General features: G+C 59.2%; 1 protein-coding gene across 1 annotated transcript in view; it reads left to right on the top strand.

Moving 5' to 3' along the window:
• Nucleotides 1–25,721, top strand: part of SND1 (staphylococcal nuclease and tudor domain containing 1) — a 301,281-nt gene extending 275,560 nt beyond the window's left edge. The window contains exons 16-17 of the mRNA XM_029912487.1: nucleotides 25,002–25,111; nucleotides 25,650–25,721. Coding sequence (XP_029768347.1) covers nucleotides 25,002–25,111; nucleotides 25,650–25,721 — 182 coding nt within the window. The remainder of the gene's footprint in view (nucleotides 1–25,001; nucleotides 25,112–25,649) is intronic.
• Nucleotides 25,722–26,391: the final 670 nt, after the last annotated feature.

The following is a 26,391-nucleotide window of genomic DNA, read 5'->3' as shown; positions in this document are numbered from 1 at the left end:
TGCTGTTCTTAAACATTCAGGTCTCGCCTCGGCGTGTTGGCCGTAATTACTGGGTGGCTCCGTTCAAGTGACTGATGCTCCCGAGCAGCCGCTGTCCTCCCCTGTGTTCGGTTTTTATATTTCTTAAAAAGTCTGTAAATTCCCCCGAAGATCAATCTTCCCCATTATCAACTGTAAAAATGCTCCCAGGGAGGGGAGTTGTGCTGGCCGAGTCGCCGAATGCCAGTGGTGCCAGCTCCACTCCCCCCCCCCCCCCCCCCCCCCCCCCCCCCCGCCCAGGGATGTTCTCAAGGCTACTGCACAGACCAGAAATCAGTACGGTCTGACCTCTGGGGGCACGGTGTTTTCATTTGATGAGAAGCCCCCGTACACTGATAGGTCGTCAATGGTAAATCAGGGAGAGGTTTTCTCTAGAGAAATTTGAGTGACGTGTTTTGAATTGTAGGGGGGAAAGCATCAGACGCTTGTTGTTGTGCCACTCGGCAAATCCCTCTGCATCCTCTCCAGGAGACGGGGGAGTGTGTGATAATTGGTGTGGGTGTGAGAATATTGCCACCGATGGCGTTTTGATGAGAAATGGCCTGGCTCTAATATAGTGGCTGGAATCTCTGGGATATTCTGCAGGTGAAGCCGTTAAGCCAGCCAGCTCAAAAGTTTATTAACTGCTTTGCTGGAAAATTCCCATTCATCTATCGGTGGCTGTGTGTGAAATAAAGAGATTAGTGTGGTAACAAACCCCCCCCCCCCTTAGTTTATCCGTATGACAAATATGAAATCAGCGCTCGCAATCTGTGCTTAAAGAAAAACCGCTCCTGCTGAACTGACATGCCGCAGCAAAGGTATGCCACAGATGTGCAGAGGCCCTGCTAAACGCTGCAGCGTGCTGTCGTGGTTCCCAGCTCGCCCAGCCTGGCGGAGATGGTAGAGCGGGGACTTTGCCCAGCAAGATGGGGCTGTTAGAAAGCGGTGAACTTGCCTTTCTTAGTGCGTCTTATTCTGAAGGGGAGGTCCCAGCTACATCGCGGCCCAGGTCTTCAGCTGGTGTAGGGCTCGGCTCCCTCTGTGCTCGAGGGCGCGGGGGGCGTGGCAGCCAGCAGTCTGGAAGCAGTGGTGCGCCCGTGGGGGTGCCCCGTGGTGAGCTACTGGCTCTCTCCAGGGGCTTGATCGTTCACCATTGACGTCTTTATGCATGGGAGGCTTGCCAGTGATCTCCCGGGGCAGCGGGGTCGGGTCCCAGTTGCACGGAGGCCGAGGTGGCTACAATGCTTCCCTGCCCTTTGTAGTGCAGAGGCAGTAATAATATAATATAATATAAATAAATGGAGATATACCTATCTCATAGAGCTGGCAGGGACCCTGAAAGGTCATTGAGTCCAGCCCCCTGCCTTCACTAGCAGGACCAAGTACTGATTTTGCCCCAGATCCCTAACTGGCCCCCTCAGGGATTGAGCTCACAACCCTGGGTTTAGCAGGCCAATGCTCAAACCACTGAGCTATCCCTCCCCCCAGCTAATGTCTGCAGAGCGCAGCGATTTCGCTGGGCTAACACACTCTGCTCCTTCCTAGGCACTTCAGGGAACGACTCTTATCCCCGGCCAGGAATGGGGAAACCGCTTCGCCCCACTCAAGCAGAGAGTCTATCAACAGCTGCCTCTCTCGGAGCGGGGAGGGGGTCTCCTGCGGTTTCGCTCTTGCTGTGGGGCCTCTGATCTTTGCCACATCAAACGCTCTTTGCAGGCTGCATCCTTCTCCTAACCCGTTGGGGGTGCTGAGCACAGCTCCCTCTGGGGGGGCTCTGCGCCTCCTGGCTCTGCTGGAGGAGGTAGGTGGCTGTGGTGCTTCTCAGAGAAATGCCCACGGCCTGGCAGTCCTATGGGCCCAATCTTGCAAGGCCTCCGTAGGGAGCCCTGGGTGTGTAGGGCTGCCGGGTCAGCCCCTTAGCCAGCCCCAGGAGGGGGGTTGTGACAGTCAGGCGTGCCAGTAAGGACCTGACAGTAAGGATATGTCCCTCTGGGTTTCATGCTGTGCTCATCTCCATGGTACCTGAGTGCCTGCATTCTAGGGCTAGAGATGATAAATATACAAATACCAGATGGCTTGGGCCAGTGCGAGGCTGCAATTGGTCCAGCCGTGTGTGAGGGATGCAGTGGCGCTCAGAGAGCATGGTGACGAGTACGGTGTTAAAGTCGAGAAAGACGGTATCAAAAGCTTAGGAATTACCACCATTGGCCAGGCCCCAGGTCTCCAGTGTCGCACTTTGGACAAGGGCTGGGGCTGGCTGCTTCGGAGGAAGTTGCAGGAGGAGACCTAGTGGACAATTACGGAACCTGCCCCCAGGAAAGGTTCCTTCCTGACCCTTATAGTTAGCGGTTGGCTCATGCCCTGAAGCATGAGGGTTTATAGCCCTGCTATCTCATGCTACTGCGGATGGTCTCATTGCCCATAGACACATCTCATACTTAGTTTGGCTCTTACTCAGACCTCCACTCTGCACTTTAGTCTTGAATGCTCTGGGCAGGCCGCTAAGTTAAGGGAGGAGGGGTCTTTTTAATGCTGTAATGAGTTTTTGTTTCTGTTTTCTGGGCTCCTTTTTCAGGTCTAAGAGGAAGGGAGAGAAATTTAATGAGTAGAAACAAATCTAAAGCGTCTAAAAATTCCACACGCTAGCTACTGTCCATCTGATAGCATAGACGCCGACTGCATGGGTGCTCCGGGGCTGGAGCACCCATGCAGCTCCACCCCCTCCCTCCCAGCGTGGATCAGCTGTTCAGCAGCGGGCAGGAGGCGTGAGGGGAGGAGGTGGGAAGAGGCAGGGCGGGGGTGGGGCATTGGGGGAAGTGGTGGAGTGGGGGCGGGGGCAGAGCAGGGGTCGAGCACTCCTGGGGAAATGAGGAAGTCGGAGCCTGTGTCTGCAAGTAAAATATTCCAGCTCAGAGGTCTGATGTGTTGTTTGTTTGTGTGTGTGTGTGTGTGTGTGTGTGTGTGTGTGTGTGTGTGTGTGTGTGTGTGTGTGAGTGAGAGAGAGCTGCAGAGTGTGTTGGAACTAGGAGAGCCGTACTAGAGGCAGAGGTTAGCAGTGTGTGTGTTTGGAGGGACAGAAGGATGCCCTGGCTGACGCACAGGCCCCTTGCCACCCAGAGGTTGAATGTGTTCCCTCCCTAGGTGGTAAGTTCTGTTACCCTTGTGTCTCGGGGGGGCCGGTGAAGGGCCTGGACCCTTGGTGCAAGGTGCTGTTCAAAGAAGTGATAAGTCTCCATCCCAGAGGGCTCAGAACAGCTCCTCCTCTTTTAACCCTTGTCTTGTGGTAGCACTGAAGGGTCTCGCCCAGGTTGGGCCCGTTGCCCTTGGTGCTCACAGCCCCGGCCCCAGAGAGCATAACGTCTAGCTAGCTGTGAGCTCCCTGGTGCAGGAGACAAACGGCAGCGGGGCGGTAGGTGGGGCTGGCCAATAAACAGGTGGGGGAAGCTGACAGGAGCCCGGTCTGCGGAGGAGGCGGCAGTCTGCCTGCCCGTTATCGGCAGGGTGCGTCTCTTTCAGTTGAGAAATGGGCAGTCTCCAGCGCGGGGTGCCAGGCCCTCTGAGACATGGCCCTTGGCCTGGGCAGCTCCTGCGCTCAGGAGCCGTGCGCAAAGGGCAGCGGGCAGGGGATAAATGCAAAGCAGGTGCTGTTTTTTCCAGGCGCCTTTTATCATTGAAGCTCTGGCCGATTGCCTGCCAGCTGCAGCCCGGGTGCCTGGCGCCCGCAGCCAAGGGAGGGACAAGGCACTGCCGGCATGGCAGGCTGGGTGCAGTTAGGCATCCCTCCTGGCTGGGAGCCATGTCTTGAGTCAGGTCCGGCTTTCCCGGGACAGCCCCTCGTTGGGCTGGCTGAGCGGCCTCCCCAGAGCCCCCTCCAGCCCCCGTTTGCTTTGTCTTCACACTGAGGGCTGACTGCAAAGCTCTCCTGCGTCACCCCTCGCCCTGCCTCCGCTTCACGCCGGGCTCCCCAGCTTACATAAGCTCAATGTTCCTGGCAGAGAGACGCTGCCTGAGCAAGTGTTTAGTAAAACTGATTTGTGGCTGAGTTATTTTGAGACCCCAGGGGAGAGAAATGGCAGCCAAACACTGCAGTATTTTAAACTGCATCACTCATCTACCCGGATTAATGCATTACAGCTTCCCGGGGAGAGCGACGGAGACGGGCTCTCGGGTCCCGTTATTTAGTGAGTTCAGGGGGGTGTAACTTGGACGGGCTCGCTCGGACGGTGACGATCGCAGAGCGCCCCCTCCCCTCCCAGGTGTCGGAGGGGGCGTTTTGGGTTTGGTCGGGCTCATTTTCTGCTTTAAAAAACCAATTGGTTTTAACGTGTGCTTCCTTCTTACACTTTTAGGGGGCACCAGAGGCAGGGAAAGGATCCAAAGTGCCCCCCTGAATTGCTGCACGGTCTGCTCAGGGTTTGAGGTTTCTACATGGGGCTGTCTCCACTGGAGTTAATCGCCTTCCCACACTCCTTCCTCCGTCTGGCTGGGAGGGCTCGGAGGCCTTAGCTGCACTGTAAAAACGCTGCGCTGTTCAGGTGCTGATTTAAGAACTTGGATACTCTCTCAGCTACTTTTTAAAATCCTTCTTTTTTTAAAAAAAACTCACCATTGCTAGAGCCAATTAGCAGCAAAATATTTCCCCCTTTGTCTTGCTGCTGCAGAGGGAGCATGAAAGTTTGCAAATCCTACAAAAATATTGGCTGTGGTTTGTAATTTCTCAGCCTTTCGGGGGGGTGAGCCGACTCCAGGCCCCTCCCCTCCAGGTGAGAACGAGTTACAAGTCCGGCCGTGTTATTTCCCGGAGTCCCTTGCTGCGTAGGGTGGAGCAGGGCAGCACATCCTGAACGCGGGTCACGCCATGGCTGCAGCCCTAGTGTTGCGGAGCCGGTCACGTTGGAAAGCCTGGCTAATGTGTCTGCTCAGTTCAGACTGGAGGCAAATGTGCAGCAAAAAGCAAATTTCTGATTGCTTCGATTTCAGCAAAAAGCATATTTCCTCCCCGCTACCAAACGTGGGCCCATCTGTTCGCTTTGCGTGTATCGCTGCCTGGAGAGCCGTGACCTCCTTGCCTTTGCTCCTGCGTCTATTCTCTGAACGGCTGGGCCTGGTGGCATGGGGGTGACCACACGGGGCCCTGTTATTGGAAAGCCCTTTCCCCCTGGAACACAGCTGGCCTCAGGGGGGCAGCCGCACTTGACAGTCTGATATCTGGTCTTACTGGGGGGATGAGGAGGACGGCGTGGACTGCACACTGAGCAAGTTTGCAGATGACACTAAACTGGGAGGAGTGGTAGATACGCTGGAGGATAGGGATAGGATACAGAGGAACCTAGACAAATTAGAGGACTGGGCCAAAAGATACCTGTTGAGGTTCAACAAGAACAAGTGCAGAGTCCTGCACTTAGGATGGAAGAATCCCATGCAGTGCTACAGACTAGGGACCGAGTGGCTAAGTAGCAGTTCTGCAGAAGAAGACCTAGGGGTTACAGTGGACGAGAAGCTGGATGAGTCAACAGTGTGCTCTTGTTGCCAAGAAGGTTAACTGCATTTTGGGCTGTATAAGTAGGGGCATTGCCAGCAGATCGAGGGACGTGATCATTCCCCTCTATTCGACATTGGTGAGGCCTCATCTGGAGTACTGTGTCCAGTTTGGGGCCCCACACTACAAGAAGGATATGGAAAAATTGGAAAGAGTCCAGCGGAGGGCAACAAAAATGATTAGGGGGCTGGAGCACATGACTTACGAGGAGAGGCTGAGGGAACTGGGATTGTTTAGTCTGCAGAAGAGAAGAATGAGGGGGGATTTGATAGCTGCTTCCAGCTACCTGAAAAGGGGGTTCCAAAGAGGATGGATCTAGACTGTTCTCAGTGGTACCAGATGACAGAACAAGGAGCAATGGTCTCAAGTTGCAGTGGGGGAGGTTTAGGTTGGATATTAGGAAACACTATTTCACTAGGAGGGTGGTGAAGCACTGGAATGGGTTCCCTAGGGAGGTGGTGGAATCTCCTTCCTTAGAGGTTTTTAAGGTCAGGCTTGACAAAGCCCTGGCTGGGATGATTTAGTTGGGGATTGGTCCTGCTTTGAGCAGGGGGTTGGACTAGATGACTCCTGAGGTCCCTTCCAACCCTATGTGGCAGCGGGAGCCAGCCTGTAATGAAGCAGATGGGGAGCGTGGAAGCCCTGACAGGCCTTGTTGACCAAGAAGCAGAGAAAAGCCAGCCTGGGTGGCTCGGGGGGGATGTGGGGCCAAGCTCTGCTCTTTCTGCCTCCCATCACAGGCGGGTTGGGCAGTCGTACCATGCGCAGTGATTCCAGCCTGCTTTCCGGCCAGGGGCAGCAGGGCTAGTCTGTGCTTTTCCCTGTGTTCGCTGCCCGAGCCCACAGTCTTCCTGGCTGGGCTGAGCTTCTGTGGGTCAGTGTAGAGCCAGGCAAAACCCTTCCTCGCTTCCCCCGCCCCCAAACGGGAGGACTCCAAGGCCTTCGGCCACTGGGGCCAGGGCCAGGAAGGAATCCCCACCCTGTATCTAGCATGGCCTGGTCCTGAGCTTCTGCCCCCTCCGTTTGTGCCACCCCTGCCGGCGCGTGGCTGGAGGACATGGGTCTCAGGTGGCCTTTCCGAGTTCTTTGGCATCACGGCAGAGGCCGAGCTGTGCTGGGGGGCGGAGGGGGCTGGACCGGAAAGGGGCTGGTGTGGTTAGGGCACTGGATGGCCCAGTGACTGAGGCAGGAGGCTCAGGCACTCTGGGTTTGCTTCCCAGACTCTGTATGACCTTGGGCAAGTCGCTCAGTTTCTCTGGGGCCTGAGGCCCAGCTGTATCGTGGGGATGATGCGCCTTCCTTTGTCGGCTCTGGTTAGGTGGCGAGTGCTTTGGTGCAGGGCCCGTCCCTAGCTCAGGGCCTGTGCAGCCCCTGGTGCACTGGCGGCTCCAGGCTCTTTGAGGAACCCCAGGAGTGGGCCCTGTGTGCGGTGAACAGTGTTCTCCCCCGGTCCCAGAGCGCCAGGCAGGGTCTGGGTGCCCGGTGCCAGCGCTCTGCCTGGTGACTTTCCAGCCACACGCCTGAGTCTCGGCGCTGAGGTTCCTGCCCGTTTGCCGCTCGACTTGGTACGACGCAGCGAGGCGTGAAAGCTGCAGAGCGGGAAATCCTCTTTCTAATTCAGGTCATCGGGAGGATGCCAGGGTGCTGCTCCCCCTCCCCCTCTCTCCAGCAGGCTCCCCGCTGCAGAGGAGCCTCCCTCCATGGCACGGCCCAGCTTTAACGCGCCCGGGGTTGCGAGCTCTGTTCCGAGGCGCATGGGAGCCGGCCGGGAGCTGCCCAGCAGGAGAATGGTGCAAAAGCAGCTTTTCCCTTGGCCTGCGACCGTGCAGCCTGGAAACCCTCCCCCTTCGCCTGCGTGTTGGGCTTTCCCCATAGTGCCGGCCTCGGGCTCCCGCTTCCCCGTCCCAGGCTGAGCCCTGGGCCCCTCGCGGGGCTCTGGAAATGCAGATCTCCAGCAGTGGGTGGAACTGGCCAGTTGTGGGCAGCCTCAATCAGACGAGGGCCCCCCACTCCCCCCATGGCAGTGAGGAAGGAGGAAAGCACTGGTGGGAAATAAAAGGCATGGCTCTGTGCGCACCCTCCCTTCATTGTCCTCTGGCTTTCCAAGCTCAGTCAAAGTAGGCCCTTCAGCAGAGCCTACAAGGGGTGGGGTGTGTGTGTGTGTGTGTGTGTGTGTGTGTGTGCGCTCACAGGCAGTGTGCTCTGGAAAGGGAGAGGCGCAGCATAGCCGTGCCCCTGACGCTGGGTGTGGGGAGCAGCAGGCAGAGGAGGAGAGGATGTGAAGGGGCAGAGAAGGGACCGGGGCTCTTCGGGACAGGACAGAGCCTTCTGCCCTCTCTTGTTCCTCGAGTGCTGCCTGTTGCTGCTGAGTCCGTCCCGGTGCAGCCTGGGAGACCAGCCACGCCTTCCCTCTCCTTCCTCCCTTCCCCTCCGTGCTGGAGAACCAGGCTGTCCCTCAGCCAGGCCCGCTCTGACCCCCGGGGACCCAGAGCTGAGAACGGGCAGTTCTGAATCCTCCCTCTGTAACGGGGCGCCAGGAACCCCTGGGGTATTTCTGAGCTGTACGGGAGGGGGCTGGGGAGTGAGCAGCGGTTAGCTGAGTTGGCAGTGTCCTCTCGGGGCATGGGTCCCTGTGCAGCGCTGGCACCCCACTCTGCGTAGTGCGGGGGTGACTGCGCTTGCAAATCCCAAGCCTGGCTTACTGCTGTGCTGGTGACTGGGGGCGCTGCGGTTCTCGGGGGCCCACGTGGAGATGCCTTAAAGAGTCCTAATCTGCAGGATGGGCCGAGCCCTCTGCTGACCCAGCCTCCTGTCAGGTGTCTCAAGTTGGGCCCCTGAACGCTCCTCAGTCCTAGCTGGCGTCTTGGGCTCTGGGCCCCTCCATGCCTGAACGGTCCTGCCCCAGCGGATGAGCTGGATGGGAACTTTCCATGTCTAAATCTCACAATGGTCAAATCTCCAGCGAATGCGAGTGTGGGGGCAGGACACAATGGGGACGGGAGCTGCTGTGTCCAGGCCCCTGCCCTGGAGAGCATCCGTCCTTATCCGCCCCCCTCCGCTGATCTCTTCCCAGTGCTCTCTGCTTCGTGCTCTGGCTTTAAAGAGCCCCTAGTGGCAAGGGCCTGAGCAGAGGCGGTTTGGCCTGCAGAGCAGAAGGCTGGAGGCCTTGTTGTGTCTGATGGCCGGGGCCACATGTGCCCTGGGCTGGGGGAGGCAGGACCCCAGGCACCTGCCTGGGCGGTGAGTCATGGCCTGCCTGCACTTGTGTTTCTATTTCATTGATTTCCACCCACCCCAGCTCGGGGAGGACAGAAAACAGGAGAGGGGGAGGGGGCACAGGAAGAGGAAAGGAGAGCAACATCTGGTTCCATCCGCTAGGAATGGTTTCTAAAAAGTCCGACCAGATCTTTCCGCCCTTGAACTGGTAGCTGTGCCTTGCCACGCGGCCCTAACACCAGAGTCCATTCCAGCGTGGCCAGGGCACGTGCCTGCAGTTGTTGATCGTTGTGTTTAACCCGCGGCTGCAGCCCCAGGAGCCAGCGCTGGTGTCGTGTCCGGGAACACGAGTGCAGAGGTGCCCTGATGGGAAGGGAGCAGGAACCTGCGGCTCATGGCAGAGGTGCGTGTTGTGGATACAGCCCTTGGCTTCCCGCTGATGCTCCCCTCCCCCCCAACACAGCCCCTCCAGCTGTCCCAGCTGCTCTTCTCTGCACCCCCCCCCAATCTGTCAATCCCTTTCTGGGGCCGTGGGGCCCTGGGTGGAGGGTTGCAGGACACGAGGCCTCTGCACCTGCACTTTGAAAGCCGTGCTCTCCCCCGTGCTGGGCACTGCTTCCCCCAGGCGTGCTAGCCGCGTGCTTGCCAAGCGGGGGCTCCTGCCCGTGTCTCTAGCCCCTTCGGCTGATCTCTGCCCTCACGGGCGTTAGCAGCTCCGCCCTGGTCAGAACTGGGTGGGTTTCGCTACTGAGGCTGAGGACTGCACATGGTTGCAGGAGGTCACTGCTCCCTGCAGCACTCACGGTGCCTGTCCCAGTTCCAGAGCCCTTTGTTTCCAGTTCATGTGCTGTATAAGCCTGTGAAATCCCAGTGCCGGCGGAGGCCTTGCCATCTGCCCCGGAGACAGCCCTGGGCCGGGGGCGGTGGCTGAGCTGCCCGGAAAGCGGCTGCCATCTCACGGTTGTTAAACTCCTGCCAGGCTCCCTTGAAACATTTTGCTTCCTTGGGAGCCAGCCCGGCGGAGAAAACACTTCGCTGCCTGGTGCTGCACCTCAGCTCTGCAGTCTCCCACTTGGCGGGGAAGGCAGCGGGCTGGGGGGCGTCCGAGGGAAGTGGGGAGGGCTGCGTTGCCAGGTTTGTACCCGCAGGAGGGGAGGTGCATAGCCAGGTGAGACCCTCCCACTCGGGACCAGACCCCAAACCTGGCAATCTCCGGAGGAACGGGGCTGGGACCCCGGCCCCTGGCTCAGACAGCCCCGATTCTGGTAAAAACCAGTTCAGCCTCCCCCAGGGCCGTGCGTGGGCGTGGGTCCCCTCAGCAGGGAGCCGCAGGCATCTGGCGGTGCGGAAGGGAGGCCAGTGGCTGTCGCTGGGCACCTCCTAACTCGCTGCGCGCTCCTGGAGGCTGCTATCCCCGCTGGGCGGATGCAAGTGCCCGAAGGCCCCAGTGGCGCAATGTGCGAGACTCTGCCCGCCTGCCCCTCGCTGGGCTGGGCAGGGCAGGGCAGGAGAAGAGCAGCAACATGCCCTGCTAGCCAGGCCCTGCTCCCCTAAGGGCTAGGGGTGACAGTGCAATCCGGCCTGCGGAGAGGACCCCGTCGGGGTGCTTGGGCCCCAGTCTCAGGCAGTCCTGCCCCCGCAGGATTCCGGTTCGGGGCTCTGGATTGAAGCAGACACAAGTGCAGGCTTGGCTTCCCCCAGACAGCCCTCTAGCTTGGGTGGGTCCTGCACTGCCCTGGCTGCTTCCTGGCCTCTCGACATCCTCTCCTGTCCGCCGGAGAGGGAGGGGCCGCTGAGCCTGGGGCCTCTAGGACGGAGAGGAGAATGGTGCACCAAGGGCGATGCCGCCGGGTGGGTCGAGGGCAGGGGGCTGGCGGGAGGCTGAGGAGACCAGGCTAGCGGAGCATCGGGGCGGGGAATGAAGGTGGTTTCTGGGGCAGGGCAGGGCGGGGGGAAGAGCCCCCCCAGCGATGCTCCTGATTTGGTAGCTGCCTTAGGCCACAGGCTGTGGTGTTAGGAGCTGTAACTGGGAGCTGAGCAGAGGCCAGCTCTGGACACGGCGCTGGCTTCGCCCCAGGCGGAGTGAGGACAGCAGCTCTGAGATTGCTCAGGCACCTGGCGTGGAGGCTTGTGAGTGGGCAAAATAGCAGCCCGGGCTCTCCCATTCAGTCTCCTCCACATTCCCAGGGTGTAAACGCCCCCGCAGCCCTGGCCCTGGCCCTTAACCCTCCCCAGGCCGAGCGGGGCCCCCTCTGTGCGTGGCCCGGCGCGGCTGGGTAGGATGAGCGTCCCCTCCCCGTGCACCTGTCAGGGCGGTGGCAGCCGGCAGGATCCCAGAGTGTGTTCTCCGGGACCCGGCCGCGGCGTCTTGCGGTCGCACCTTGAAACATAGCTCAGTGACTCTCCAATGCTCCCCATCCCGTCTCTTGCCCAGCTTCAGCCGCGCCTCCTTCAGGCCAGCCGGCTGGGAGAGGGGTTGTTTCCTTCCAGAGTGCAGCCCCCCGTGCTCACGCGCCTTGCAAAGCGGGTCACGTGGATATGCTGGGGAACATCCACCGCGAAAGCAAACCTGCGCCAGCTTCCCCAGGGTCATTAATATGTGGAGGCGCTGGGGGGAGATTTTGCTGCAGAAAGCACTTTTCTTTCTGATTTATTCACCTATTTCCTCCAGATGCTTTTTATGCTGCGAGATCAGGTCCAAGAAACTCCTGCACTAGAGAGACGCGTGCCAGGCAGGGCTGGCGGCGTGGGGAGCGTTGCTTCTGGGGACGGTGGCTTCCAAGGGAGCTGAAGTGGATGCTGGTGGAGGGGGGAGAGGCCGCTGCTCTGGTAGTGGGGACTGAAGGGGCTGAGCGGCGCTGGGCATGGCCAAGCGTGGGACGCATGGAGGCTGGGGTCTCCTCTCAGACCCACTCCCGGGAAGGCATGAGGATGGCTGTTCAGAAGGAAGCTGGCAGCTGATCTGATTGGCCAGATTGTGATAAACTGGGCAGAAGAGTCTGGGAGCAGCTGAATTAGGATTGTGCAGTAGAAATAGGGGGAGCTGGTGGGTGTGGGGTGAGTGGTCAGATGTTCCCCTTTCCTTGCGGGGGGCTGCCGCGTTAATTCCACTGGCAGAGAACTCAGCGGGGAGCTGCGTTCTAATCCCACCTTTGCTCGGGCCGTCTGCCTTTGCAGGGTGCAATGTCCCGGGGAGAGAGCAGGGAGTCGGGCACTCTGGGCTTCTGTTCTTGGCTCTGCTACTCACTTTATGGCCTTGGGCTTTGCCTCTGTTTAGCTTCCCCACCGGTCAAACATGCATCACTGGGGGCAGGCAGGGTGAAGTGCTCCGGGAGCCTCACGTCTCAGACGAGGTGGGCTGTGATTCCCCTCCCCTTCCATGACGCCTACAGAAACATGAGCTAACTCCTCCGCCCACCCATTTAATCTCGACTTCCCGAGTGAGCTGCTCCTCTTAGGTGGTCTGCAGCCTCCTTCTCTTCATACTTGGTCCAGCACTTATTAGGGACAGCAGCAGTTCCACTTGCAGAAGAGTAATTGCCAGGCTCCATCGTCTTTCCTTCATTGAAAATCTGCACCCAGCCGTCTGGCTCTGCCCTTTTCCCAGGACACTTGAGCAATAATGGTTGCTGTTCCCTCAGTGCCCTGGCTTCACATCACCTGGACCCACTGGGCTGCGTGTGTTTTGGATTCCCCAGTGCTCCCATCCTGGCTCTTTATTCTTTACCACCCGCTTGCTCTAGAATTGTCCGTTTCTGGGTTTTGGAGATGGCTTTGTAAAGTTCAGTGCCGTGGAGATCTCTCCTTTTCACACCCTAGATTTCATTCCCCCGGCTCCCGTCTCGCGGGCGGTGCGCCTTGTACAATGCATGCAGGAAGCAGCTGCACACTTCAGCAGTTCCCCTTGTTCCCTCTGCCTGTTCATCTCGCCCGCCGGCAGGAGCCACGCAGATTTAGAGCTCTGTAGTGTGTATTTTAATACTGTCACCTTTGCTGACACCAGGGCGAAGAGCAGTTGAACTTTGTCGCCCTTCCCTGTAATTTTTCCAAGTGCCACCATTCTTCATAATATGGTCACCAAAAAAATGAGCCCGGTCCTTCAAGCGGCGCCGGGCTGAGCGCTGTAGATCAAAGCGGATCAGTATTTATGTTGCTGAGCCGGTCTCTCTCCTGGCACCAGGGTGGTGCTTTGAATTGCTTCTCCACTTTGCCGTTAGTTTTCCGAGCAAGGCGAAGGACGCTCGCAAAGTGTTTCTCTTCTGGGATTTTGATTCATGCGTTTTGGTCCCCGAGTCGTCTTATCTCTGAGGTCAGCTTGCGCTCCAGTTCTCCTTTCTCCCCCAATTGATGGCACAGCCCTAAGCCCAGGAGGGTTTTACTTACTCTGAAGGGAGCCAGGCTCTTTCTGTTGGGAAGGTCAGAATCACAGACCTTGGTGCCTCAGCTCAGAGCAGAGGGATGGCCCCGGGGTTTGTAGCTGGAGGGTCAGGAGGTGCTTGGCTGGCAACTTGTGACTGATTCTGAGCGGTCCCAAGCCCCGTGAATGCCCTTGACTTCATGGGAGTTGAGGGGTACTGGGCCCTGGCTTTGCCTTTCTGTATCAGACAGTAGAAGTATGCGCAGGTGTCTGCTCCCGCCCTCTCTCCACACATGCTGGAGGGACTCGTGGGCCCCTGGAAACCAAGCTATACAAAGTCCTCCTAAGTGCCCATGCAGCTCTCGGAGGTGGCAGACCATCTCAAGGGAAGCCCAGCTTGATCGCCATCCCCGGAGGCAGGTCCCAGGCCTCTACCCAGATCCTGCTTTTGTGACTGCCCCTGTGGCAGCCAGAAATCAAAGGCCAAACTGCATCCAGCACGATGCAGAAAGGGCCACCAGGAGCCAGGCCTCCAGTGCCGGATCCCTGCATGTTCCCGTTCCAATAGCGGCATTACCAGGGGCCGAGTTAACAGGCTTACGAGGCAGAGTTTATATTACCCAGGTAACGGCGCACTAGGCAAGTTGCTCAAACAGCATTTATCCCAGCAGTTGCCCCTTTCCAATATAAGGGGTTAGCGTGTGTAATTTCTCTTCTGCAGACTGCAGCCCCAGAGCCTGTGCATTTCAGCCAGGCTGTGTGCTTAGCGAGGGCCATGTGTGTCTCGGTTCCTAGCACCAGGTGCAAAGCAGCTGGGTGGAGACAAAGAGATGATCAGCTCCTCCTGCCACTGTCTGGTCTGATCTCAGGTGCTCGTGCGGATGGCTCTCCCTTTGATACCGGCCCTGGAGCCCGCGGGAATCTGTGGGAACAACCCTCTGACAGTGTGGAGATGGATGGTTCTCTAGCGAGGGGGTATTCCCACCTCTCGCTAAGGGGGGGTGGACACTGCAGCAGAAGACCCCGGCTGGCCCCAGTCAGCTGACTCGGGCTGGGGCTTCAGCACAATAGCATTGCAGTGTAGACGTTCGGGACCCCACAAAGGGAGAGAGTCTCTGAGCTACACTGCTGTCTTATAGCCCCCAACCCCAGTCAGCTGACCTGGGCCAGCTGCGGCAGTGTAGACGTACCCGTCAGTGCTGAGTTCTCAGCCTTGTCCAGGCTCTGTTGCGGTGCAGACCTTTATCTGTGGTCACCGCATTGCTTTACTCCATTTCACCTCCTCGCTCTCACATTGTACTTCTTCCTCCTGACTCTTCCCCCGGGGCCCAGTCCTGGCTCTCGCTCCCGAGTTGTTCTTGAACGTGCCCGAGACGCTCGTGGAGAGCAGCTGCCAATACAAATATGGGGAATGCTCCTACCCAGCAGGTGCAGGAATAAGGCCTGTGGCAGGACCTCTGTATCTTCCGTGGGCAGCTTTAACAAACGCCTGGGCCCTCGGGGGAGAGATTCCACTCCCGGTACGAGCAGGCTCCCCACCGGGTCCAGGCACCAAACAATTTCAGCCAACACGCTCAAATCTCTCACCTTTATTTCATCAGCTTTAAGCCTCTGCTCCTACAGCGCCCTTAACTCTCCCCTGCGCTGCCCCCTCGCCACAGCCTTTCCCTGTCGCCAAGCGCTGCTTGGAGGGACGACAGCATAGTTTCCATAGTAATTACTGGACTTAAAAGGCAGCGGCAGACTGAAGGGGGGGCGGGGAGCAGAGACAAGACACTCACGCCGGGAGCAGGGCGCAGTGCTGGCTGGGAGGGAGGTTGGTTCTTAGATTCATGGCGCTGAAGCGTAGCATGTGTACGTGGGGAGGGGAAGATCAGAATTTGGCAGTCGTAGCCGTTGGGGGTCTGTGGCGCTCGTCTGGCCCCCACTGCAGTCAGAGCTGGGCTGCTGGCAGGGCCTACATGGAAGCTATGTGACACAGCCAAGGTCACACAAAGGAACCTGTGGCAGAGCAGGGAATTGGCCCTAGGGTCCGAGCCATTTCCTTAGAATGGGAGAGCGCTGCCGATGTCTCAGGGCCGGGGGTGTGGTACGAGTTGCCATGTTGCTGGTGGTGGGGTGACACTTATGCACTCGGAAGATATATTGGAATTGGAAAAGGTTCAGAAAAGGGCAACAAAAATGCTTAGGGCTCTGGAACAGCTTCCCTGCGAGGAGAGATTAATAAGACTGGGACTTTTCAGCTTGGAAAAGAGACTAAGGGGAGATATGATCGAGGTCTATAAAATCATGAGTGGTGTGTAGAAAATAAATAAGGAAGTGTTATTTATTCCTTCTCATAACACACGAACTAGAGTCACCCAATGAAATTAATAGGCAACAGGTTTAAAACCAACTAAAGGAAGTATTTCTTCACACAACACACAGTGAACCTGTGGAACGCCTCGCCAGAGAATGTTGTGAAGGCCAAGACTATAACAGGGTTAAAAAAAGAACTAGATAAATTCATGGAGGATGGGTCCATCAATGGCTATTAGCCAGGATGGACAGGGATGGTGTCCCTAGCCTCTGTTTGCCAGAAGCTGAGAATGGATCACTTGATGATTCCCTGTTAGGTTCATTCCCTCTGGGGCACCTGGCATTGGCCACTGTGGGAAGACAGGAAACTGGGCTAGATGGACCTTTGGTCTGACCCAGGACGGCCAGACGGCCGTTCTTCTGGAAGGTGAAAACAGAGCTAATGCTCACTCATGACAAGGACTAACCAGTCCTCCCGATTTGCTTGGCGAGGTCAGCATTGTCCCTGCTGTCCGGGAGAGATGAACTGACCTTGCTCTGGATGTGTCAGTGCGGCCGGGTGTGGGGCACGGGGCAGGATTAGAACCTGTCAGTTCCCGTCACTCACTCTGCGCCTGTCTCTCGCTCTTGGCGGGCTCTTCCCCCCTCCTGCTGGATGTTGACAGCAACATTATTGCAACCAGTGCTTACAGCAAAGCTGAAGATGAACAGCCGTCCTGGAAGCGAGACACCCTGTCACGGCAGACATGCCCAGCCTGTGCGGATGGTTTATGGCCGCACTCTTGGTATTCGACATGCAGGGAAGGACGGCATTCATCAGCTGGGGCGTTGGGGCTTTTAAATCACCACGGGGGAGAGGTTATGTGGAGGCCCGGGCACGATCAGCCCGGCTTGGACGGGTCACGCTCTTGTGCAGCCGAACGGAAACAAACTGATGGCAAAGCCCACCCTGGAGGCATGGGAAACCGAATGTGGACCTACTGCTCTCCCTCGCTGGCCTTCTCCTGGGCTGGTGGCATGTGTCCTCAGGAACGCACGGATCTGTCCCGGCATCCCTGGCATTAGGGAGGCCGTGCCTTCAAACGGGCCGGCCACTCCGGCTAGACGAAAATGGGGCCAGCTGGGATACAATAGAAAACCTAGTGGGGAAAGGACCCATTTTCACTGGCTTCCTTTGGCAGAGATCAGAGTCTCAGTCTCAAGGCGGCCAAGGGTCTAGGCTCAAGCTACCCCAGATCGCGTGATGCTGTGGGACAGGGACTGCAGTCGGCAGCTCCGTTCCTGGGGCACAGTGGGGCGGCCTGCTGCCAGGGCAGAGCTTGTCTGTGACGGAGACGGCGCTTGCTTGGGAGCCAACCCGCCCCAGGAGCATCCCAGACCTCCACACCTCCTGCTCCTACTGCCAGGCGCGCTGCCCCAGCCTGCCCTCCCCAGCGAGAGTCCAGAGCAGTGTGGATAAACAATGAGACTTAAAAGGCCAGGCCCCTCCCCTGCATATCCAGCATCCCCCCACGGAGAAAATGGGCCTCACGTCGCTCACTGCACGAGTGGGAGGCTCGCAGCTACCCGAGCGCTGAGGGCAGGGTAAGAATCCGTCTAGGATAAGACGCCGCTGTTGCCTCATTGCAGAGCTCACCCTCAGCTGAACTGCCCTGCCTCGGGCCTGCCTGGATCTGCCTCTGCCCCCTGCTTTAGGCACCGCTGGGACCCCTGCAGTGATCCTCCATGCATTTAGAGCTTTCCGTGGACTTGCTGTCCTGGGCCTGCTCTCTGCTCCTCTGCTTGTTAGCAGCAGCCTCCCCTGTGCCCCACCAGGCGATCCCACGTCTGCTGGTGCAAGAGCCTTCTCCTCTGCAGCTCCCACCCCGCGGAGCAGCCTCCCGGGGTGTGCCTGGCCCATAGGATCGCCAGCTTCTTTGCGGTCACATTTGGAAACCTGCCTTCTCCCTGCTGGTCCAGAGTCCAGCTTCCCTCTGGTAACACGCGGCAGGCGAGAGACTGCGTGACCAGCAGTGTGGCCCGGGGATAGGGACGGGAGGAGGACTCAGGACACCTGCGTTCTAGCCCCAGCTCTGGCTGCTGGGGGACCTTGGGCACGTCCCTTCTGTCTCTGCCTCTGTCCGCTCCCGCCCCTGTCCGCCTTGTTTATCTAGAGGAGACGTTCACCAAGGCAGGGATCCGCTTGTTATGCGTAAGTGGCACACCTGGCACAATGAGCCTCGATCTCCGAGAGAGGCCCTGCGTTATATGTGCGCGCCCCACGGTTAATCTGACTCGGAACGGGGCTCTTCTGTGCCCTCCTCTGACCCTCGCTGATTCGGAGCCCGGCATCGCCAGTCGTTGACATTGTCTTCTTTGCTGGCTGATCGCCTTGATCCTCATGGTTATCCTGACAGTTCCTTTGTTCACCAGAGCAGACTGGAGACTTACCGCTCGGCTCCTCCCCTTCAGAAGCGAACAGGTCAGGCGCCCGGTCACTGGCGCTCCTGGCATCCCTTTACAAGCAGTGAAGCTAGCAGTGGGATACTTAACCCTTTGATGGCCGGAAAGGAATGGGCGCTTTCAAAGCGCTTTCCAGTGGAAGACCAGCATCGCTATCCCCATTTACAGGGGGAAACTGAGGCACAGAGGGAGGCCTGGACAGGATCACGCAGCAGTTTGATGTCCGAGCCAGGCCTAGAACGCTGGTCTCCTAGGTTCTCTCCCCAGTGAGCCACGCTGCCCCCCGATTGCTGGGCCAGGGTTCTGCCCAGCCAGCGGAGGTGGGGCCGTGTCCATGCCCGCTGCCTTCCGAGGGAGGAGGGAGCGTGCCAGGCAGTGGGGAAAGCAGAGATTTGCCAAAGCGGGTTCCCGTATTCCTGCCTGCGCGAGGAAATCTCCTCCTCCTGCTGAGTACAAAAGCTTCAGCATTAAACCTGTGAGAGCCAGCCCTGGCCTGTCACCGCAGCACAAAGGCCCTTCAGAAGAGGACAGCACGCGGAGCTGCTGTCCCTTCCCCGGTCCAAAGGGAAGAGCCGGCCCGGCCCAGCGGCTGCTACGTTCCCAATTCATGGCAGCTCTGCTCTTTCCACGCAGCGGCTGGAGGAAAGCAAGTGCCAGACAAACTTGGTGCCTAAAAACAGCTGCAGTTTCACACCTACCCCAGCTGGAGGGAGCTGGTGGCTTTGAGTGGCCCCTTCACGCCCTCCCGGTGGTGCCTGCACACCGGCAACTCCCAGGCCGTGGGGCTGCACCCAGTGGTTCTCAGTTGCGTGAGGCTGAGCCAGGAGGGGCGAGGTGGGGCTTTGCATGCTGGCACCTGCTGTTTCTGTGGTAGGTAGAGACGTGGAGCCCCCAGTTTGCAGCCTGGCCCTTCGGGAGTTGGGATGTGGCCCGTGTGACGAACTGGGACTGTTCTTAATGTGGTCTTTGAATGCTGACAGGGGAGTGTGGCTAGGATAGTCTGCATTGGGGGATGGGAGACTGACCGACGGAGAATACCTGAGCATGTAACATGAGAACCCAGGAAGGGGTTAGAGGCCAGGTGACACCTTTGCCTGGGAAATTGAACAAAGGCTGTGGGAGGGGTCGCTGAAGGCAGAGTTTCAGGAGCTGGCTGGTGATGTGGCTGGGAGGGAGACAGGGCTCTGACCTCCCAAGGGGGCTGGGGCGCCCTGGGACCCCAAGATGGACCTAACTGAGGGGGGTCCTGTTGTCTGTGCCTGCAAGACCTGTCTTGGACTGTGTTCTTGTCGTCTAAATAAACCTTCTGCTTTACTGGCTGGCTGAGAGTCATGGTGAATCGCAGGAAGCCGGGGGTGCAGGGCCCTGAGTCCCCCATACTCCGTGACAGCCCGTCCCATGCACACTTACACCAGACATCCCTTTCCATGTCAGCACTCCCCGGCGTTGCTGGGTGGTAACTTGCTGGCTGCTGTTCTGCAGGGCGCTGACTGGCTCCGTCCCGCTGCCTTGGGCAGCCAGCCATTGGGCCTTGCTGCTCCGCGGCATTGACTCACCAGTCCCTGGAAGAACTGGGCAGCACAATTCCAGCGGCCCTGTGTTCGGCCGGGTAATTCTCAGTTCTCCAGCTCACCGCTGGAGAAAGCCTGGGAGGGAGGGGGAGCAGCGGCGCGCGAATCAGCTGTTTCGCGCGCCGTGGCCGCTCGGGGTCTCTCCCTCCCTCCCAGGCTCTCAAACCTGGGAGGGAGGGGGAGAAGCGGCGCCCGCGCCGCGGCCACTCGGAGTCTCCCCCTCCCTCCCTCCCTCCTAGGCTTGAGAGCCTGGGGGGAGGAGGCAGGGAAGGGGCGGAGTTGAGGCGGGGCCGGGGTGAGGTAATTAAAAAGCGGGGGGGGGGGGGGAGCGATAGTTGTTTTTGCTTTGGGCGGCAAAAATCCTAGAGCCGGCCCTGCTTCCGGCTCCCTTCGGGATTCTCCCCCTGTCCTTTGCTTCTGGCTCCCGAGGCTCAGCTGGGCCAAGACTGCCCCAGCCTCTCTGTCCTGTGCCCTTCGTCTGGTCTCTGCTCCAGGGCGCTCACTCCTCCCGTGGGACGGGCTCCTGGTGGTTCTCTAGCGTGGCAGCGTTGTGGCTTCTGAAGCATAAATGGTGTTAACCTCACGGGTGCTCTCTGTGGCTTGTTAGGGCTGGAAGCGCAGCCTGGTGTGGTGATGCGGCCCGTGCCCCAGGCTCCCAGAGCCCCAGGGAGACGCACCTCAGGGCTCTGTTCCTGAGAGCTTTGACACCACGTGTACCATGAACGCTGACCATCGTGGGCCCTGGTTTCCATCCTCTCTTTGAGCAGAGCTGAGATCTCTCTCCCCGGCCTAATGTGGATCCAGCCAATGCCTGGGGTTGCTAGCGCACTATACGTGGCTTTGGCCACTTCTTGTGGGATTGAAACAGCCAGCCAGTTGGAGACAGGCATCCTAATGCCTAGACAGGAAATCGTAGTCCCTAAATACCCCTGTGACGAAGTGGGAATATTCTTAATGTTTTCTCTGAATACTGTGTGGGTGCCTCAGTTTCCCCTGTGCCATTCTTAAGTATCTAGGTGGTGGGATAGGGGAGTGTGATTGTTGCAGAGCCCTAGAGGGCCAGTGTGATGCTGCCTGCACAGAGAATGGCCGACACCCTGTCTCCTGGCAACTAACGGCCTGGGCCCCTCCTTCTCTGCAAGGTGCCAACTGAAGGTGTTGGAGAACAAAGAGATCAGGTTTCCTCCTGGCCTGAGAAAAAGAGACAAAGGCCAGAGGAGGGGTTGGGGGGAGTTTCAGTTTAGAGCTGGCTGGGGAAATGGAGGGAGGCCCTGAACTGGGTTCTGGGCTCCCTAACCCCTCCATGATGGATCTGACTCAGGGGTCCTGTTCTCTGTACCTACAAGGTCTGTTTTGGACTGTGTTCCTGTTGTCTAATAACCCTTCTGTTTTACTGGCTGGCTGAGAGTCACGTCTGACTGCGGAGTTGGGGTGCAGGGCCCTCTGGCTTCCCCAGGACCCTGCCTGGGCGGACTCGCCGTGGGAAGCGCACGGTGTGAGAAGGGGATGCTGAATACTCTCTGAGGTCAGGCCCAGGAAGGTCGAAGCAGTGTGAGCTTCTTGCCCTGGAGACAGTCTGCTCACAGAGAGGAGGCTCCCCAGAGTCCTGACTGGCTTCGTATGGAGCAGTTCCAGAGCATCGCCTGGTGACTCCGTGACAACCCCTTGCAGCTTCAGTTGCATTGTTAGATTTTTCCCTTCCTGCCCTAATCTGTTGGTTAGCGTTGCTGTGGACTGTCAGTCAGCTGCACCCCGGAGGTGGCTGCATTGCAGTGATGGGTGCTGTGCTGTGTGTGATACTCTTCTTCCTAAAGTGATTTAGTCTCCGTGGGTCAGGAGCCCTGTACATTTTAGGGAGGTTATTATCAGTACATTCTTGCATCAACCTCCCTCTAATCCTAGCTTCATGGTAAAGTCCATCCCTAGCTAACCATGTGTGGTTAAATCCACTGCAGACAGGCCAGCTGGGTGACTGAGGCTGTGTGAACATAATGCGGCTGAGGGCTGGTGCCAGTGTGACTGTCAGAAGGAAGATCCCGAAAACTGGGAGCATGGTGCATTCTCGCATAGCATCTCTGGCTCTTCCGCTCGTTTGGCTGAGACCTAAAGCGTAGGGCGCTGCCTCTTGCTGTCAGCATCTCCATTAGAAACCCCCCTCGCCGCTTAGAGCTGGAGTGTGAATGTTCCAGCTTTTAGCCCTCTATTATTTTTAGTAATGACTTGTACTATTGGGGGATGGGGGGTAAGACTAGCACTTGACCTGCTTCTGGGTCTGTAATAACATGGCAGAATTAATACTTGCTTATCAGGCAGTGCCCAGTCGGAGTTATCAGCAAAGGCAGCTATTAAAGGTAATAAGCACAACCCAAAATTATGCGCGCTTATTAAACTGGCTTGGGATGGCGTCTGTACCTCCAGCAATATCTCCCTTCAGATGTTGAGCTGGCTTCTGGGCGATGTTTTATGCTTTGTCTGCCTCCCGGGAGGGCTCTGCCGCTCCTCTGTCTTTGGAGCGGGTCGTAGGAGATCGTGTGTCCACGTCCTACCTGGGCTGTGTTGCTGCCACGCTAGGTGACCTTGGGCTGCGTGCTATAGGCAGCATTTTCAAATTGGGCCCCGCGCCTGCAACGATTTCGGTTCCTCCAGACCTCTGCCTGCTGGGTCAGTGTAACGGCTCCCCGGGCTGCATGCCAAAGTCTGTGCGGGATCGGGGGCTTGACTGCCGAGGGGTAGGCAGCCAGAAGTCTGCTGAGCACCCACCATTCCTGTTGGCTTCAATGGGGCAGCGCCTCGGAAAATCGGGCCGCTTATCGAGGTGGCGAAGTGTAGGCAGCCAGGTTTGGAATGTTGGCCGCCTCTGTGCGCCTCAGTTTCCCCACCTGGAAATTCTTGCAGGGGTTGCTCCCGTTTAGCTGTTCGATGCACCTGGAGATTCTGAGTAAGGCGCTACAGAAAGGCAAAGTGCGGCTGCCACTGCTTATGGCTCAGGGGCCCTGGTGCCTTGGTTTTCTTTCAAGTCTGTCCAGTTGCCAGGAGCACGGTGGGGCCTGGGTGTGAAGGGCAGCACCCCCGAACTGGCTGCGCCAGAGCAGGGGGCGTGCCATGCAGGGCATGGGACTGCAGCGGGAATGGCTTCCATGTTGGCATGTGACTCCGGCCCCTTGCGCTGGGCTCGGGGTGTTATTCCTGCTGAGGAGTCCGCAGCAGCCGACTGGGCCTGGGGCCCGCTGTGCTGGGTACTGGGGGACGCTGCGGTCCCAGCCCGTGGGAGGAAGCTGAGCCGGGAGAGGCTGTGCTGGCCTGAACAGGCACCTCCCGTGTATAGCAGGGGCCTCGTCCTGCGGAGGCACGCTTTGCGGCCCAGCAGCTTCACCCAGAGCAGAGGTTTCCCTCTCCCCTGGCGTGGCAGTTGTGAGCCACTGAACCAAGCAGCGAGGTCCTTCCTCCCCCAGCCCAGGAGCTGGATTCGCTGGCAGCAGGTTGCGGTGTTTGCGCTGCTCCTTGGGAGAGGAAATTCTCCTTCCCTTCCTGCTGGAGCGTCACGGTTCTCACCTCCACCTGCGCTCTGCGTCCCGTCGGCAGCAGTATCGCCCCAGCCCGGTGACGCGCGTCCGGCTGGCTCACGAAAGAGTTAACGGGTTTGCTGGCCCAGGTGATCGGGCCTTCCATAGCGTTGGGTTTTGCAGGGGGGCAGACTGGCTGGAGTGGGTGAAGCAGGGGATCCCTGCGTGTATAGAATAGTTCTAAGGCCAGATGGGGCCCAATCAGCGCTCCGGTGCAGGCGGCACTGGGCGAGGGTCTCTGACACTGAATCCACGGGCGTCCCCATCCCGCTCACCTTCGCTCCCGGTGTAGCTGCCCATGCGGGCATTGCCTGGCATGGAGCGTTCTGGAGGTCTCTCTCCCTGGTCTCCAGAATAGCGAGCGACCCTTGGCGGGAAGGGTTGGACATGTGGCTATCCAGGCTGTCAGGAGCGAGGGGGTCAGAGGAGCAGAGCCGGATTGGGCAGGCAGCTCTGGGCGCTCCCCGCTGCTGGCGAAGCCGCGCTGACATTTTGCAGAGCGCACACACGCTCGGTGAATGAGCCTTTTGACAGATGCGGCGGTGGCTGTAATAAAGTATCTTTATGCACTGTGGTCCCCTTGTTCTCCCGCTGACGGCATGTTCCCTTCACCAAACATTTATTTCAGGGGCCGGCCTGGCGCTTGCTTTTCCAGCTTTTATTACTTTTTTAAATTGTTTTGCAGAAATGGGCTCCTGGGTTGAGTGGAAGCCCCCCCCCCCCCCCCCCCCCCAGATTTCACCCGACTTTAAATTACATCCCTTCCTGGCCTGGGCCTGAGCTGATCAGCATTCAGCTTGCAAGCTGCAGAGGAAATCCAGCCCTCGCCTTGCAAGGCAGTGGGGGTTCTCTCTCGCGCGCTGTTAATAGAAGCGTTCCTCGCGTCGGGCTCAGGGCTGTCCACACAGTTGCCTTTCACTTGACGATTATCCTGATCATCCCAGCAGAAGTTGTGATACCTTAGTTAGACTCCCCCCCCCCCCCCCCGGCAATGATTCATTCTTCTTCTGCCTCCCCCCCCCCCCCGCCGCCCGGCCCCGCCCCCCGCCCCGCCCCCCCTCCCCCCCCCCCTCGTGGGGGCGGGGGCCTGTCTTCTTTCCCCCCCCCCCCCCCCCCCCCCCCGGGTTTGGCTGTCTGCTCCTGTGGGGGTTTCTGTAGTGCCCATCACCATAGGCACCTTCCCTGTCCATAAATGTTTTCCTTGAACCCCCGCGGGTATCCCAGGCCCTTTGGCCCTGATCAGGAGCCCCCTGAAGTCGCTGGAGACTCCCGTGGCTCAGCGAGCTTTGGGGCAGGCCCCCAGAGATTTAACGCGTAGGGCAACGCAGACATTCCTGTGCCCGTCCTGAGGCTCTGCTGGCAGCTAGCCAGGAGCCGTGCCCAGCTTGCGTGCAGTGGGGCTCACGTTTCCAGGGCCTGCAGGGACCAGCTGAACCAGCTGAGGGGCCTGGTTCAACACAGTGAGAACCCTCCCCCCCCATGGCAGGCGAGTCTGCCTTACTGGGGGAGCGGGTTTGCACTGCAGAAGGGGGAACCCGGGGCTCGTTCGCCTTGGCCGAGCCCAGGGCAGGCCCTGGCTAGCATAGTTGTGGGTTGGTAAATACAGCTGTGGGCCCGTGCTCTGGGCTCTGTTCAGGAGGGGAGTCATAGCCTTGGGCAGTTGGACTAAAAGTGGGAGGGGAAACTGAGGCACAGGGCAAGCTGTGACTTGCCCAAGGTCACCCAGCAGGTCGTGGAGCCAGGATAGACAGTAGGTCGCCTAAGTCCCAGACTGCAGTGCCTGTCATGGGGAAGTGGGGGGGAGAACTGTTCTTTACCCCTCCCGCCCCGGTCTGAGGTGCTGGATGCTACCCCAGAGGAGAGGTGGCTGCATACGATCCCCCTGGCTCTGGTGAGGCAGGGACCTGGGCAGTTCCGGGCCACAGCCGCCAGCCCCTCCCTCACCCCCGTGACACCTCGTCTCCTCACCAAGGTGTGTTTATTGCCCTGCTCAGGCATCGAGTGTCCCCGCGGAGCACGAAACCTTCCCGGCCTGGTCCAGGAGGGAGAGCCCTTCAGCGAAGAAGCCACCGTCTTCACCAAGGAGCTGGTGCTGCAGCGTGAGGTAGGACATGTGCCCCACCTCCCCATGCATGCAGTGGCTGCCGCGGCTGGCTTTGAGGCTCCGCCTTGAAATAGGTGGCGGCAGAGGGCGGTGGCCCTGGCTCCCAGTCGGTAGGGAGGGCTCGTGCTCCCCTGTTTGGCCGCTGCCTCCCCATGAACGGTGCCGCAGTGCGTTCGCTGATCCCGACCGGAGACTGGGCTCCCTGGGCCCCCCGGGCTCTGGCTGGGGCTTGCTGAGCGGGTCGAGTGGCTCGCTGCGCTGAGGCATCGCGGTGGTGTTCAGCAGAGCTCCCCAGGTGGTGACGTTGCGCTGAACCGCACGGGGCCGGTTCCTTGGAGCGTTGTTGGGTTTGGCTTGCCGCGCCGCACTGGAGTGCTCTGGAGTCGCCTCTCCCAGGCCATTGTTCGCTGCTCTCGGTTACAACGGAATGGCCTCGCCGGCAAGGCTTGGTTTAGTGAAACGTTTTCAAGCAGAGGGAGGAGCCTTTGGGGTTGGAAGGGTCTGTTGGGGGCGGGGCTGTGCCCTTTGCCCCCTCCAGGAGAGGGGCAGCAATTGCTGGTTGATCGAGTTCCCCAGCTGTGGAACCCCTGACTGCGCGGCGCTCTGCTGACCCGCCAGGGGAGCCGGGCTGGCAGGGTAGACGCTGCGACGTTGGTCCCTGCACGCAGACAAGTCCCCCTGAACCCCCACTCCCGTGGTAACTGGTCTCGGACCTCGTTCCGAGATCTGCGTCGCATGGCTCTGGCCTCACTCTGCTTTGCTGGGGTCCGAACCGGCCCCAGGACATCAGGTCTGCAGCGTGGGCAGGGTGCCACTCGGGTGTGTCACCGGCTGATGCGGGGGAGCCGGGCTGAGGGAGAGTTCAAGGCAAGCCGGGCTCTTGTGCACTGCCTTCAGTCTGCGCCTGTTCCCCGCAAAGACCCCACGCCTCGCCCTCCTGCTGGCTGCTGGGGTCAGCAGCCCGGGAGCTGGCCGGGGGGAGGGCAACGCTGAGCCGACTGCTCTTCCCTCTCTTGGCCTTGACGGAAGCCTTGAGGAGGTGCCCGGGTGAGAGCATCACCGGCCCCCAGTGCCTGGGCTTCCCCAGGCCCTGCCGAGCCGTGGTGCCGTATGTGCTGTGAATGCCGTAGTGCCCAGGCCGGGCGGGGACCTGGAAGGGGTGTAGTCAGTGGCTCTGTCAGAGGAGCCTGGCCCTGCCTCAGCTGAGCAGTGCTGGCTCCCAGCTAGAGGTCCCCCTGTGCACCCGGCGTGGCAGCCCCGTCCTGCCGGTCTTTGGGAGC

This window comes from Terrapene carolina, unplaced genomic scaffold (assembly GCF_002925995.2).
Source record: "Terrapene carolina triunguis isolate 2854851 unplaced genomic scaffold, T_m_triunguis-2.0 Scaffold230, whole genome shotgun sequence".
NCBI lineage: Eukaryota > Metazoa > Chordata > Testudines > Emydidae > Terrapene > Terrapene triunguis.
This window is presented reverse-complemented; position numbering and strand designations above follow the sequence as displayed.